Source organism: Rhinatrema bivittatum, chromosome 5 (genome assembly GCF_901001135.1).
Source record: "Rhinatrema bivittatum chromosome 5, aRhiBiv1.1, whole genome shotgun sequence".
In the NCBI taxonomy this organism is placed as follows: domain Eukaryota; kingdom Metazoa; phylum Chordata; class Amphibia; order Gymnophiona; family Rhinatrematidae; genus Rhinatrema; species Rhinatrema bivittatum.
Window position 1 is genome coordinate 99,030,100 of NC_042619.1, and position 16,526 is coordinate 99,046,625.

Below are 16,526 nucleotides of genomic sequence, written 5' to 3' on the forward strand. Positions count from 1 at the left end.
CACCTGCCAGCTGCTGCACAAGAAGGTTGCCTACAAGGCGAGGGCAAGAGCCCGATTGCAGGGCAGAAATGCTTTTGCCTGCACAGTGTCCAGCCTGGCACCTATAAAGTCCAGCCGAGGAGACTGGCAGAGGTGAGACTTCTAGTGTTGATTACAAACCCCAAGGATTGCAGTTTCTGCACTGTCAGGGCTAAAGTGCTCATCTCACCTGTGCGGGAGTTGCTCTTGATCAACCAGTCTAGGTACAGGAAGACTTGCTCCGTATAATGCCAGAGGTACACAGCCACCGCCGCTAAGCATTTGGTGAGGCCAACCCTAAAGGCAGCACCCTGTACTGGTAATGAGCCTTCCCCACCAGGAAGCAGAGGTATTTCCTGTGACTGGGGAAGATAGCTGTGGGAGCGTAAGCCTCAAGATAGAGCAGAGCCAGTCTCCTCTTTTGAGGAGGGGGATCAGAGTGCCCAGAGAAGCCATCTTGAACTTTTGCGACAGACTATGGTAAGAAGGCATTGGATAAAAGTGATGGCCCCCCAGTGGTGGGCGAAGCCAATCAGCCTGCCTCCTACTGGGGGATCCAGCGCTGGGGTACATTTGGCTGACGCGTGCTCCCTTGCTACCAGTCAGAAGCCTGTGGCTAGGGTGCTGGTTGAGGCCTAGGTGCCCACTGTTGACGGGAGCGGCCCCTGGAACTAGTATATGGTGTATGAGTTCGAGAGGCTAGGGCAGTGATGGCGAGCCTTTTGAGCTCAGTGTGTCAAAATTCATTAAAAAAAACAGAGCATAACTCGGGTGGTGTGTCACTTCTAGAAAAATCCATAATTTTGTGATATTTGTAGCTCTAATCAATAACAAAAAGTTATAATTTTAATATGTACTGTATTTATTAATAAAGCAAAAACAAATAATTCTTTACCTTACCTGCTTAGTGACTTTTTTGTAGCTGAATTTCATTGGCTAAATCTTCAATTGAAGGTTGGTATTTCGTACACTTCAAGTCCAAGCAAGCATTACAAACTTCATCTGTCAGTGTTTCTTTTATTGGCTCCCATTCATTTTCACACCACTCCCTCCCCATCCCCCAGGCATGCACACATTCATTCTCACACACACAGACCCCCGGGCAGGCACCCATGCATTCACACACATACAACCCCAGGCAGAGTCCCATTCATACACATGCACACACTAAAGGCAGACCCCCCTCTCTTTTGCCAGCAATCTCGGAACCTCTCTCATTCCTCTGCTGCCACTGTCACTGCTGCCACATGGCTATTGGGGAGGTGCCAATTGCTGCTACTGACACTGAAGCCCATTCTGCTGCCTCCTCTGTGCAGGCCCCGTGGGCTTCCACTTTCTCCATGCTGATCTTGTACATTGTGAGATCCGTAGAGAAAGTGCTATTCTTGCACATTCCCAAAGATTACATGTGCCAATCACTAAAAAGTAATTTTTTCTTTTTTTTGCCTTTGCTGTCCGATCTTAGTTTTCTAATTGATTGGTCACAGGCTTTTTTTTCCCACCTTCCCTTTCTTATTTTTTTGCCAATTCCTTTTATATTGTCTTTTTTTCTGTTTCTTTTCTCTCCATCTTCTTCCCTCAAACACACAGTCAGGTTCTCATTCTCACATGCATCTCTCTCTCACACACACACAGGCTCTCACTGGCACATGCTCTCTCTCATACAATCATTCATACACACAGGCTCTCACTGGCACATGCTCTCTCATACAATCATTCATACACACAGGCTCTCACTGGCACATGCTCTCTCACTCTCTCACAAACACACAGAGGCTCTCACATGCTGTCTCTGCAAACATTCAGGTCTTCACTCCCTCTCAGCTCATCTCAAACATGCCCACATGCACACTCTACAGACCCTCAGCCTCTCTCTCACCTCTGGGCCTCCTCTTCGCGGGTCGCCGCAGGATGGGCTCTGCAGCGGCCCTGATCTTCTTGGGCCGCGGTGGCCCTGCTACCGGGCCTCTTCCTCTTCTAGGGCCACTGCGACTTGGAATTCGCGGCGGCCCGTAAACGCAAATGCTGCTCCTCTTCTGCATGCGTTGATGCTTCACCTCCTTCCTGCCCACGCGGCTCCGGCAACGTTTACTTCTGGGGACGCACAGGCAGGAAGGAGGAGTAGCATCAGTGCGTTTAAATGCGATCTTTGTCTTGAGCCTCATCGCTGCGCCGCATGAGCCCCCCTGCGCCCGGGGGCATTGGTGGAGGGGTCCGGAAAAAACAAATTTTAAAGGGTCGGCGCAGCTGTAAAAGAAAAGGCTCGGCGCAGCCGATAAAAAAAAAAAAATTCCCGATAGTCCTTGAAACGCTGCGCGTGTCAGCAAAAACGTCTCAGCTTGTCACCTCTGACACTCGTGTCATAGGTTAGCCATCACTGGGCTAGGGGATAGTATTTCCTCTGCTTGTAAAAGTACTTTCTGGAACTTGGCCTAGAAGACTTCCTGACAGAGGAAGGAGCATCCGAAGTGCTAGCGGAGAGCTGTTGGAGGGTTTCATGGTGGTCCAACTGAACCACTGTATCCCGGACCTTATCCCCAAAGAGGAGCTAGGCCATTCTACAGGCACAGAGGCCCATGGCAGCTACTTGGACTGCAGTTTCAAACACATCGTAGGCAGACCTCACCTCATGTTTGCCAGCCTCTAAACATTGCAGGACAATAGCAGAGAGATTCCTGCTGCAACAAGTTGTCCGTGAGGTCCTGGACCAGTTTCCAAAGGTTCCGATTGTATTGGGTCATATATAACTGGTAGGCAGCAATACAGGTGATGAGCATAGCACCCTGAAAGACCTTTCTGCCCAGAGCATCGAGCTCCCTATGTTCCCGCCCCAGAGGGGCAAAGGCATGGGTGTGGAAGCACTTGGCCTTTTAGCGGGCGGATTCCACTACCACCAACTGGTGGTGGATATGCCGCCTTTCAAATCCCAAGGCCTGCTGTACCAGATAGGTGGCATCCACCTTCCTATTGACAGGAGATATGGAGACTGGGTGTTCCCACATCTGAAGGAGAAGGTCCTTAAAGATGTGGATGGGAACCACCATGATTTCCTTGGAAGCATCAAACTGGAGCACTTCCAGCATCTTATGTCGTGCACCCTCCTCCCTAAGAAGTTGGAAGGGAATAGCCTTGGCCATAGCCCTGATGAACCCCACAAAGAGATCCTCTGGGGGAGGGGGGGAACCGCCACCTTTCCTCCAGTGAGGAAGGCTTGGAGAGGGGGTCGTCCAAGAATTCGGATGAAGACTGAGGAATTGTCCTCCCACAGGTCATAAGGGCCTTCTTCCTCACTAAGGCCATCATGGGGCTGTGGCACGGGTGAGGCTCGTGGAGGATCCTAGCCCCGGGCCTTAACAGCTTCAGAGGCACAGAGGACCCCGTGGGAATCAACAGTTCTCCTGGCAATGGGGGGACTGAGGGCCGTGGAGGCCAGAGGGCCAAGGCAACAGAGGCCTCGGGAATGCAGCAACCGGCCGTGTCTTCCTCCTCCTCTGATCCAATGATAGAGATTGCTCCTAAGGGGGGCATCGGTGGCCGCTGGGGAACCAAAGGTCCCTTGAGCACTAGTTGTGTCGGGAGGGTGCCTAGGACATCCAGATGCTTGAGCAGAGGTTCCAGAATAGGTGGCAGAGGCTCCAGTGGCAGGGGCAGCTTGACGCTCTGCAGAGCTCTGAGCACCGCAGTCTGCACCCAGCAGTCCAACTCTTCCTGAAAGTCTAGTGAGGCCAGGACTGAGGAAGGGGGACAAGGCATCACTAGCTCTTCCTTGGTTCTCTGAGGAGGCATGGTGCCCAGCATAGATATCGGTGGGAAACGCCTGGGTATGGAGGATGGGGCCTCCGAGGTACTGGGATGCTTCGATGTCTGTTCGGTAGCCGCCAATACCATACTGGAACTGGAGCCGCACACTGACTGCGACCCGTGTTGATGCTTGCGGGATCTCCCATGGTGCTTGGCCCGGTCTTTCCCCGGCACAGAGGAAGCGGAGGATCCCCATTGTCCTGGAAAACTGTGAGATCATGGAGGACCGATCACTGTTCCCTCGATCTTTCGAAGATGCAGGAGTAGCGAGGCAGCATATCAAGGGGCTCCTCTCAAACCCCCCCCCCCCCCAAGAATCTATGATGGAGTGTGGATGGAGTGGACTTTTTAGAACCGAAAGTTTCTCCATCTTGTCAAAGCGCGCGTGATAGTCTTGGGTGTCATCTGGTCACCCAGCTGACACCTTTGGACGTCGTGCAAAGCTCGATGGCAGGAGGAGACAAACCTCATGCGGATCCTTGATGGACATGGTCTGTGGGCACCAACGACAGCCAGATGCTATAAAAATACCCGACGTGTGGTCGATGACCAGCAGCCACCAGGAAGCTGGGTATCTACTGTGAAGGAAGCAGGAAAAAGGGGTTTTGAACCTACTGCACAGAGGGAGGCACTGACCGAAGGAGGACCCAACGATAGGACGAGAAAAATACTCTATGTTTACAAGAAAAGCAAGAAAGTAGCGGAGCTCCACTAACCGCAAGGCAACTGCGCCGCAGAAAAAGAAACTGAAGGGGGACCTCGCTTGGACACGTGGATAATGGCATGCTGGGCACACTCAGTGTGTTGGTCAAAGCTTCTAGAAACTGACAAAAATTATGTGCCAGGCTCCATCTGATGTCACCCAGATGTGAGGACTACCATCCTGCTTCTTCTAGGAGAAAACGATACACTTATTTTTCTTCTAAAAGTTACTATTATCAATCTGTTAACTTTATTCAGGAGCTTTGTGTACAAATATGATTGTCATAAATGCTCTCTCTACAGTTTTCTGAGATGGCATTCAAAGGAGGGCCACCAAAATGGTGCATGGCCTGCACTAGTAAGCCATACACAGAGACTGAGAGCTAAAGATGTACTCTCTGGAAGAAAGAAAATACACTACAAACCTTCATATATCCAGTAAGCTTCAAAGTGCCAGAAGGTACCATTTTCCACAGAATAAAAACCTCAAAGACAAGGTCATCATATTCTTATAATACAAGACATGGAGATGAAAGATGTTTTAAGTCAACGTACTATGCTATTAGTCTGGAGACTATTTCCTATTGTGGTGGTGGGGGGACTGTGGGTGCTAACCCCATACCATCCCCAACTTGAGGAGCCAGGCAAAGCTCTGAGAATCAAATTCTGGTCTCCCATACAGTTGCGTTGCTAGCTATCAGGCCACCCTCTTGCCTTCTGTTACAAGAAATGTATTTAAAAAAAAAAAAAAAAAGGAATAAAGGTTCATATACTAGGGATCTTGAAAGTAAACTGTCCTCTAGAGCAGTGATTCCCAACCTTTTTTGGTGTTATGGCACACCTGGCACTGGGCTCACTTCATCATGGCACACCATCACCTTCTCTATCCCCCATTGCCCTGGCACCATTGTTCTTTTTTCTTCTCTTCCCCCAACCCCTATCACCACCTTCTCTTCCCTTTTCTCTCTCCTTACTCCTGGTATTATCACCCCTCTCCCCCTGCATCATTACCATGCCCTCCCTGCTCTCTCCCTCTTGGCATCACCACCTTCTTACTCTTCCTCCACCCCAACATCTCTATCACCTTCTCTCTCCTACCCTCTCATTCCACTCCATCCATCACCTTCCCTTTCATACCCTCTTCCCTCCTTAGCATTAGCACTTTTTCCTTCCCTCTGCCCCTTACCCCATCATCTTCCCTTCCCTCTCCACCAACACCCCCAGCTTCCTAGCAAATTTGGTTTGCCCCTTCCAGCAGCACTTAAACCAGGTGCTGCTTCTCTCTCTTTTGCCTGTTTCCCTCTGTAATGGGAACTGCATAGAGGCAGCAGGGCTTGTGAGCCTATAGGGCTCAGTGCAGTTTCAACTGCAGAAGAGAGGAGAGCTGGCAGAGGGGAAAGCAGAAGTACATAAGTGCTGCTCTGACTCCCCTGTTAATGGGAGGATATCCCGCAGGCCAGCTACTGTAGGGGAAACAGAAACCAAAGATTGCAGAGGTACCCCAGAGATTCAGCTTCAGCACTCTAGTATGCCGTAGCACACCGGTTGAAGCAGCGTTTCCCCAGAGGACTTATCTGCTCACATAAAAAGAACTACAAATATCAAAAGTATACAAGTCAAATAAAAACATGATACCTAATACACATCATACAAAATATGCTACACCAACAATTTAGAAACCACATGTTTTACTTAGAGCTTTATTAGCTGAAGTTCAGTAAAGGTTCTACAAAGTCAGTAACAGTATTGGCATGCCTTCCAATGGGTCTCCCCCTTATGACAAATGTTCACTAAAAACACAGAAGAGGAGTATTGTTCTGCTTGCCACTTGACATTTACTTAATTGAAAAATAAAAAAAACTTGTGAAGATAACATGGAAACTGAGATATGGTAAATAGTGGCCTTGCACAGACACTGTATTTACTGAACTTACTGTATTTTAAATTTGACTGGATAGGGAATGTAAGTGAAAACTGCCTTGGCATGCAAAACTACTTACCAGGGCCTCACTCTAGCCTTATAAAGCAGTAATGAGACCATTTTAAAGAGGAGCTGATATCCTCAATGCATTAATGATCAAGTACTACACAGAAGCCCAATATGAATTCACAATTCCACAGGAATTTGACAAGTTACCAAGGCAATTTTCCTTTTAGGAATTCAGTAATCTGCAGCTGTTTAGTCACATTCTATTAATGCCAAAACAAAAACAAAAAGTGTGCCAAACACACAATACCACCTTTTCTACCCCACCAAAAGAGAATAGAAATAAACAAAAGAAAATAAATAGTCCTACAAAATTGTATCTGCCTTTGTTTGGTCACATACTACATAGCAATACAAGGTTGCCTTTGTATAAAATATCCTGATGTAATGGAGTAAATTTAGTCCAAATCCATATCCAGGTTGTTATTTTCCCTGGGATGGCAATCCCCATTTTCCTGAGGAATCTCAGCATTGTTTTTTAAGTTCTCATCTCTCATGTCTTCCTCTTTATGAATACCATTGCTATTCACTGGCTTTTCCTCCTTCGGGGACTCCACTTTAGGTTTTGGCTGTGTAACAATGTTGCTACAGTTGTTATCCAATTCCTGCATGAAAGTAAAGAAAATTTGAATTTGGTGTAGTTTCTTCCTACTGCAAAAATGGTTAACTATAACAGGCAGATCAATGCAGAACATGCACAACACAGCAAAGACCAAAACCCCTTGATCAAACAGCAAGTTTTTAAAAATTATTTCTAACTAAACCCATTTTGTGATTAAGTAAATGTTGCTTACCTGTAACAGGTGATCTCACAGGACAGCAATATGTTAGTCCTCACATATGGGTGACATCATCAGGATGGAGCCCAATCACGGAAAACTTGTCAAGTTTCCAGAACTTTGACTGGCCCCTACTGGGCATGCCCAGCATGGCACTAACCCTGCAGCCAGCAAGGGTCCACCTTCAGTCTTATTTGATAGCTACAGGCAGTGCCGAAAAAATAAAACAAAACGTTATAAACCCAACACCGCGGGGCGGCGGGCGGGTTTCGTGAGGACTAACATCCTGCTGACCTGTGAGAACACCTGTTACAGGTAAGCATCATTTGCTTTCTCACAGGACAAGCAGGATGGTAGTCCTCACATATGGGTGAGTACCGAGCTGAGGATGTCCGAACATGCACCAAATGTACCCAACGGCGTGCAACAGGAACAACTGGGGTGGAATTTGGTAGAGGGCATCCTGAACCCCACTGGGCAGGCGGAAGGGTGTTGGTATGTCACGTTGGAAACAGGTTACGCAGGACTGACTGGCCGAAGATGGAATCCTGTCTTCCGGCTTTGTCCAAGCAATAGTGGGCTGCAAAAGTGTGGAGTGAGCTCCAGGTGGCAGCCCTGCAAATGTCAGGAAGCGGCACCGATCGTAGGTGTGCTACTGAAGTCGCCATGGCCCTCACCGAGTGTATTTTAACACTGTCGTGAAAAGGAATGCCTGTTTGCTGATAGCAAAAAGATATGCAGTCCGCCAACCAGAAGGAGAGAGTCTGCTTACCCACAGGTTGCCCTAATTTGTTGGGATGGAAAGAGACGAATAACTGAGTGCTCTTCCTGTGGGCAACTGTACGGTCTAGGTAGAACGCTAGAGCCCGTTTACAGTCGAGGGTATGCAGAGCCTGTTCCCCTGGGTTGGAGTGGGGCCTGGGAAAAAAGATAGGTAGTATGATGGATTGATTAATGTGAAACTCCGAAACTACCTTAGGCAAAAACTTAGGGTGAGTGCGGAGTACCGCCCGGTCCTGCAGTGTTTAGTGTAAGGCGGATAGGTAACTAGGGCCTGTAACTCACTAACCCTGCGAGCTGAAGTGATAGCCAAAAGGAAAATCACTTTCCATGTGAGATATTTTAGGTCACAGGAGTGAAGAGGTTCGAAGGGTGGTTTCATGAGCTGCCCGAGAACCAGGTTAAGGTCCCAAGAAGGGGCCGGAGGACGTCAAGGTGGCTTGATATGGAGCAAGCCTTTAAGAAAACGTGTTACGAGGGGTTGTACCGATATAGGGACATCCCCGACACCTTTATGGAAGGCGGCTACCGCACTGACATGCATTCTGATGGAAGAGGTCTTTAGACCTGATTCTGATAAATGCCAGAGATAGTCCAAAAACCTTGGGATTGGACAGGAAAAGGGATCAAGGGATTGCGAAGAACACCATGATTTATTTTATTTATTTTAACATTTTTATATACCAGTATCCGTTTACGCATCGTATCGGTATGTATACCATGATGTACCGTATTTCCACGACAATAACCCGCCCACGTATATAACCCGCCCACACACATAACCCGCAGGTTTTCCAGATTTATGAAAAAAAGTTTTAATATACCCCGCCTCCTCATATAACCCGCGGGCAGACAGGGCGCTTGTCCGAGGGGCATCGCATCCCTCGGTCATTCATTCGTTCATTTAACCGATTTCTGGTTCCATGCGAACCCCTCTGTCACAATCAGACCGTGAACACGGAGCAGTGAGAGCAGGCTGGCGGGAAGAGCCGCTTAAACCCCGGGGACCTTTGCGCGGTTTGCAGGACTTGCAAGCTTAAAGCCTGGGGAGGGGAAGGCCGTAAAGCGCCGCTCAGGTCTGGGCCAGAACCCGCGCTTCCCTCCAGCCTTACCCCCATTGCTCCTTCCGTGCTAAGCGGCTTTTCCCGGCAGGGCGGACGCTGCCCGCTCTCGGAGCGCACGGCCGGGCTCTCAGTCACCGACCGGAAGCTACAGCTCCGCCATGGTTGTGAGGGCGAGACAGGCGTGAAGCGCCGCTCAGGTCTGGGCCAGAACCCGCGCTTCCCTCCAGCCTTACCCCCATTGCTCCTTCCGTGCTAAGCGGCTTTTCCCGGCAGGGCGGACGCTGCCCGCTCTCGGAGCGCACGGCCGGGCTCTCAGTCACCGACCGGAAGCTACAGCTCCGCCATGGTTGTGAGGGCGAGACAGGCGTGAAGCGCCGGGGCGGGGGGAGAGAGATGTTAACCGCTGCTGTAAAATTTTTTCTGGATAACCCGCCCACGTTTATACCCCGCGGGGGGCATGCGGGGTAGGTAAAAACGCACATTACCCGCGGGTTATATGCGTGGAAATACGGTATACCTTTTCCATTTATAGGAATAAGACTTTCTTGTGGAAGGCTTCCGCGAAGCAATCAGGACGCGAGAAACCAAATCTGAAAGGTTAAGTGGTTGAAGGATTAACCTTTCAACATCCATGCCGTCAGGAACAAGGCCTGAAGATTGGGATGGCATAGACATCCGTCATTCTGAGTGATCAGAAGCGGGTGCATTCCCAAGGGAATGTGCCTGCGGATGGAGAGATCCTGGAGTATGGGAAACCACACTTGGCGTGGCCAGTGAGGTGCTATCAGAATCATGGTTCCCTTGTCCTGACGGAGCTTCACGAGAGTCTTCGAGAGAATAGGAAGTGGAGGGAATGCATAAAGCAGACCGGCTGCCCACGAGAGGGAGAATGCATCTCTGGGCTGAGAGCGCTCGCTCCGAATGAAGGAGCAGTAATTGTCCACTTTGTGGTTCTGAGGGGACGCAAAGAGGTCTATATGGGGATGACCCCATTGCTGAAAGAGAGATCGCTACCGAGGGATTGAGAGACCACTCGTGTGGTTGGAAGACACAACTCAGTTTGTCTGCCAAGACATTGTACACTCCCGGCAAATAGGTGGCCCTGAGGTACATCGAGTGGGAGAGCGCTTCCGCCCAAATCTGCGCAGCTTCCTGACACAGAAGGAAGGAGGCTGTGCCTCCCTGCTTGTTGATGTACCACATGGCCACCTGGTTGACCGTCTGAATCAGGATGACGTGATTTGATAGGCAATCCTGAAAAGCTCTGAGAGCATATCGCATTGCTCGAAGCTCCAGGAAATTTATCTGTAAGGTGTAAGGTGACCAAGTCTGCCCCAATGAACGACAAGGTTTGAGATGGGATTAAATAGGATTTCTCGTAATTGACGAGAAATCCTAAAGAAATTAGAGTGTGTAGGGTCATATCCAGGGACAATCGAGCGGCCTGCTGGGTTGGGGCCCTGATTAACCAGTCGTCTAGATAGGGGTAGACGTGAACACCTTCTTTCCTGAGAAAGGCTGCGACAACTACGAGACATTTGATAAAGACTCGTGGTGCCGATGCTAGGCCGGAATGGAAGCACCCGGTATTGATAGTGCCTTGGGCCTACTAAAAACCGGAGGTTCTTGCGATGAGCTGGAGCTATCGCAATGTGAGTGTATGCGTCCTGGAGGTCCAGAGAGCAGAGCCAGTCTCTTCTTTGTAGAAGAGGTAGAAGCGAGCCCAAGGTTACCATCTTGAACTTTTCCCGCTGGAGGTACTTGTTGAGGGCACGTAGGTCCAGAATTGGACGAAGCCCCCCCCCCCCCCCGGAGTTTTTGGGGATCAAAAAGTACCAGGAATAGAACCCTAGGCCTTGTTGTGAAAGCGGGACGGGTTCTATTGCTCTTAACTGGAGAAGAAGGGAAACCTCCTGCTCCAGAAGGACAGAGTGGTCAGTTACTCTCCACGCTTGTAGAGGTGGTGATTCCGGTGGAAGAGCAAGGAAGTTCAGGTGGTAACCCTGAGCAATGATTGCTAGCACCCATTGGTTGGTTGTGATTGCCACATGCCGTGAAAGTGGCACCATCAATCTCCCACTGGTATGCCTGGCAGAGGAATCAGGCTGCTGCTCTCCAAGGCAAAGTCAAAAACCTGAAGCAGGCTCCGGCTGGGGAGCTGCTTGTGGCTTTTGCTTCAGGGGCTGGCGAGACAGATTTTTGATAAGGCCTCGTAACTCGGGACCTTGATGGTGGAGGATAGTACTTCCTTGGGCGGAACAATGACTTCTTAAGAGCCCTTCTTGAGGGGCTGTCTAGAAGGGAAATCAGAAGGTATCGATGACAGCTGTTTGAGGGTCTCATGATGGTCCTTTAATTCAGCAACTATTTGCTGAATCTGTTCACCGAACAGATTATCTCCTATACAGGGCAGGTCAGAGAGCCTGTCTTGTACTTCTGGGCGAAGGTCAGAAGACTTGAGCCAGGCCCAGCGTCTTGCCGAAATGGCAGTTGCAGACACTCTAGTGGAGGTGTCGAAGATATCGTAAGCTGTTCTTATCTCATGCTTTCCTGCTTCAAACCCCTTGCTGACAAGGATTTGAAGATGTTCTTGGAATTGGTCAGGCAGGGTTTCAGAGAAGTCCTGTATTTGCTTGAAAATGACCCTGTTGTATTGGGTCATGGACAGCTGGTAAGAAGCAATTCTGGAGATGAGTATGGCCCCTTGGAACACTCGTCGACCAATATTATCTAGGAACTTGTGTTCCTTGACAGGGGGGGTAGAGGAGTGAGGCTTCGTCCTTTTTGCTTTCTTTTGAGCTGATTCTACCACAACTGAGTGGTGGTCAAGCTGAGATTTTTGAAAGCCAGGGGCTGACTGTACTAGATAGGTAGTGTCAGCCTTTCTGTGTACTGGGGCAATGGATCCAGGGTTTTCCCAGTTCTTTTTGAGGAGGTCAAGAAGAACTTGATGAATGGGAATAGAAGTGATCACTTTAGGGGCGTCCAGGAACTGGAGAAGCTCCATCATCTGGTGCCTATCATCTTGCTCCATCTGAAGCTGAAAAGGGACCAATTCTGACATTTCCTTCACAAAATTAATGAAAGCGAGGTCCTCTGGAGGAGAACACTTCTACTTTCAGTAGGAGAGGGAGGTGAAGGTAAGTCATCGGTGTATGTGGAAGTATCATCACCCCAGGTGTCATAAGGATCAGCAGGCTGACCTGTAGGACGAGAAGGGGATTGGATACCCGAAGGGCCCGGCTGAGGCTCCGAGAAAATCGAAGGAATCGCCAGGGACACTGTGGACGCCCTGGGGGGGTATCGGTGCCGGCATCGAAGGCATCGATGGCGCCGATGTGTATATCGCCCCTGATGAATGAATTGGTGGCTAGGGACGACATGACATCGATGGCTGAGGCAATACCCCCGAAGGAGGAATGCAAAACTGTGTTTCTCCTCCTGATGAAGCTGTCATCAGGGAGCGCACCGGAGCCATCGGAGACCCGGGAATCACTGGTGGAAGTGCAGTCATGAGCACCTCCATCCGGGATAGCAGCGGTGCCAGCGCTGCTGGAATCGGGTCTGTGACCGGTTCCCACTCTCAGTGCCGGAGGAACCTGGAGTCGTAGCATCGCCTTGTCGATGGCCTCCTGAACCAGCCAGTCCAGTTCTTCCCGGAGGCCTGGGGCAATCGGCCCCGGCTCCGTGACAGAAGAGGGAGGCTGAGGCACAGTCGAAGGAACCACCTTTACAGGCGGAATCGCGACTCCCAAACCCCGATCGGGTGAGGGTGGCCTCGATGTTCCGGTCGCAGGAGTGGTCGGTGCCATTCCTGGACGGGGCTTCTTCGATGGTGGCGAAGTCGATGATTTCGCTCCCTCGACAGTCCGAGACTTACGATGCCGATGGCGATGTTTCTCCCTACGATCCCCTCGATCTTGAGGGGGAGAAAAGGGAGTTGATGGCCGTGAAGACGTCGATGGCGGGCGGTCACCGGACGGTTGTCGATGCTGGTGCGACTTAGACGGTGCCGGTTCAGATGATGTCGATGCGATGGACGGTGTCTGGGTGTGAGCACAGAAAAGGAGTCCCATCTTCTCCATTCTGGCTTTGCGACCTTTTGGTGTCATGAGGGCACATTTGGTGCAAGACAGGACATCATGCTCACGGCCTAAACACATTACATAGGCTCCATGAGGGTCTGTGATGGACATGGTGCGAGTACAGTCCAGGCACCGATGAAACGCCGACGCCATGGCCATAGAAAAAATCGAGCTGCGGTATGGTCGACGGCCAGTAAGCCGCGAGGGCCAAACTAGACGGTAATCGACGAAATACGGTGAAAAACTTACCGGAGTACAGTGGCCTGAGAAAAGCTAGAGGAGGGACCCCTGTGGGGCAATCTAATTTTAATTAACTCCGTGAGGAAAATTCCTGTCAGGAATCTCTTCAGAGCTCCTAAACCGCGAGGCTACTGCTGCACGGAAAAAAGAAGACTGAAGGGGGACCCCTGCCTGCTTCAGGGTTAGTGCCATGCTGGGCATGCCCAGTAGGGGCCAGTCAAAGTTCTGGAAACTTTGACAGAAGTTTTCCGTGATTGGCTCCATCCTGATGTCACCCATATGTGAGGACTACCATCCTGCTTGTCCTGTGAGAATAGCTGTTTCTATTGCACAGCTGGACTATGAATGAAGAGCCAGCAAAGGATAGATTCCTTGGCTGGGACTACAGATAGAGCTGACCTCTGTGCTGAGGCCATACTCCAACTCTGGTGGACTGCACATTTTCTGAAGCTCTCCAGACACTAAGTAGTGAAAAGCATTTAGCTAACTTTAATTTAATCCTTGTTTTACCTGTTCCCAGTTACAAATTAAATATGTTTCCATTTGCTATTCCTACTGGTTTATTAATAAACAGTTTTCTAGCTCTGCCTGTCCTGGACTGATTAATGATCCCATTGTTTTCTGTATTTGGTTTGCAAGTGCATTTCTAGGAACTGTATTGTGTTGTGTGGGTTGTGTGAGGTCCCAGTGCCCATAGAAATCACCAAGGAATAGCTTGTGGGCAGAGTACTTGCACAGAGGCAAGTGGGACCCAGTTGGCAGGTTGCCAGTGTAGGACAATGTGTGCAAGTGGGCCTGAGCAATGCTCAGCAGAACCTTTTAAGTAGTCACGAGTAACTGAGTAGGTACTAGGGGTTGTGCTGAGGAATTATTTAACACAATAGAAATAGTCTACTCTTGTGTTTACTAGCCCCAGCCTATTTATTTTTATTCCAAATACTGAAAGTAATCTGAATATCAACTGGATAGTCTCTTGACTTGCCTAGGTTGAGGTCTGTAGCAATAAGTTTGTGATTTTTATTTTGTTGGAAGCTGACAGATGACGTGGTTAATGCTGAGGGCCACAGGGGCAAGGATGGGCTCACTGCAATAATAGTTGGTAGCAAAGTAGGGTCCATCGTGTTAAGGGACCCCAAAAACTCAGCCTTCTAGCAGTCACTAGAACTGCTTTGATGACTGAGTGAATCTGGAGAACAGAGGAGGTTGAGCTATAGTATAACAAGGAGCAGGAGAAATTGAGAAGTGCAGTGGCTGACTGGCTATGAAGCCTGAAGGGTTCAAATCCAATGGCCCAGTGACTTTGTGCTAGCATGAAAGAGACCTGGATTTCTGCTGCTCTGCTCAGTCACAACTGAGGCTGGGAATTCCAGGCTTCAATTCAACAGCAACCCTAGCATTTCGCACAGGCTTGTTGAGAGCTGCAGTCTATAACCATTAGAGACCTGTTACTACAACTGAGTCACATACAAGGATTGAATATGGGAGAAACCCCAGACCACACTATCTTGCTCTCTCGTCTCTCTGAAGTGGGTATATATCTGGTTCTGCTCATGCATGGTTTTTCTCCTACATATTCAATCTTCAGCAGATAAAAAACAATGGTACTATTTCTTAGTGGATTCCCATCACTTTGGGTGTACCTCAAGGATCTGCTCAGTCTGCTGCACTCTAATGTTTAACTCATGTCTACTTGGGCAACTCAGTGTCTCTTATAAGCTGTAGCCAATGACATACAATTCTTCTTTCCTCTTCTCTCATCCTGGTCTGCCACCATTCAATTTACTTCTGTTTTCAATCTCTGGTGCTGGTTTACTGCTAATCATTTGACCTTAACCAAAAACCCCCCGAAAAACCCTAACATTCTTATTCTAAGCCACCACCTACTATTTGCTATCGCAGAGTTCACCCAAATTTTGAGCGACACCATTCCAATCTCTTCATCACTACATAATCTTGGTGTTATTTTGGATACCGCTCTCTCCATGACACCTCAGATTAAGATAATAGTCAAGAACTCCTTTAAGTTAAGCATGCCAAAAGTACCTCAAAGCCTTTATAACTCCTAGATATTTTCATTCAGTTCTCCAAACCCTCATCCTCCCCTCCATAGACTATTGTAATTCTCTTTCAGGCCGATACTATAAAGTGTAGGGATGTGCATTCATTTTGAACGAATGCGCAATCTGCAACGTATAGGTCCCTATTCGTTGCATTCTTGGGTCTGCGAATCGTATCACGATCCCCCACGAATGCAACATATCATACGGTTCCATTCTTTTGGTTCGCGCCGTGGTGTTTGAGAAATAGAAGGCCATGTGTTAAAGTAGGGGCGGATTGGCCTATCAGGGCATTAGGCTTCCCCCGATGGGCCGGACTAGCGGATCATGTGGCCTCCTCTGCTCCAGGCCATTGAGGGCGCTGGGCCGAAGAAATGAAGAGACCAGGCCTACGGGGCTGAAGAAAACAAGACCGGCGCAACCCGAGACTAGGCCGAAGAAAAGATGGCTGCTGCCAGCTGCCGCCGGCTTTGTGTGTATGTGAGAAAGGAATGGTGCTTCTGTGTGTGTGTGTATGTGGTGTGTATGCGAGAAAAGAATGGTGCTTCTGTGTGTGTATGTGAGAAAGGAATGGTGCTTCTGTGTGTGAGACAGGGAAGGTGCTTCATGTATGTGTGTGGTGTATATGTGAGTTAGGGAGAGTGCTTGTGTGTGTCAATGTGTGTGCGAAAGAGAGATGGAGCATGTTTTTGGCTAGCTTGTGACTGTAAGACAGAACATGTGTGTGATTGAAAGCCTGTGTGTAAGTAAGAGAGTGAGAGCATTGTGTGATTGACAGACTGGCCAGAGAGGTGTCGTGTGTATGTGTGAGAAAGACTGATCAGGGAGATGACGTGTGTGTGTGGGAGAGTGACTGGTAGGGGAGATGATTGTTGTGCGAGACAGAAACTGGTCCTAAAGGTGTGTCTGGTGTGTGTGACAGACAGAAGAGACTGGTTGTGGTCCCTAAGGAAGAGGACAGTGAGGACAGCTTCAGCAGCTACTGCTGCTTCTGGTGTGGCCTGCAAGGGAAA

The 16,526-nt window shown here is 49.3% G+C and overlaps 1 protein-coding gene across 1 annotated transcript in view; it reads right to left on the reverse strand.

The window, feature by feature from the left end:
• Positions 1 to 6,203: 6,203 nt before the first annotated feature.
• Positions 6,204 to 16,526, reverse strand: part of HSPH1 (heat shock protein family H (Hsp110) member 1) — a 216,780-nt gene continuing 206,457 nt past the window's right edge. The window contains exon 18 of the mRNA XM_029602650.1: positions 6,204 to 7,113. Within this exon, the coding sequence (XP_029458510.1) occupies positions 6,907 to 7,113 (207 nt within the window). The 3' untranslated portion in view covers positions 6,204 to 6,906. The remainder of the gene's footprint in view (positions 7,114 to 16,526) is intronic.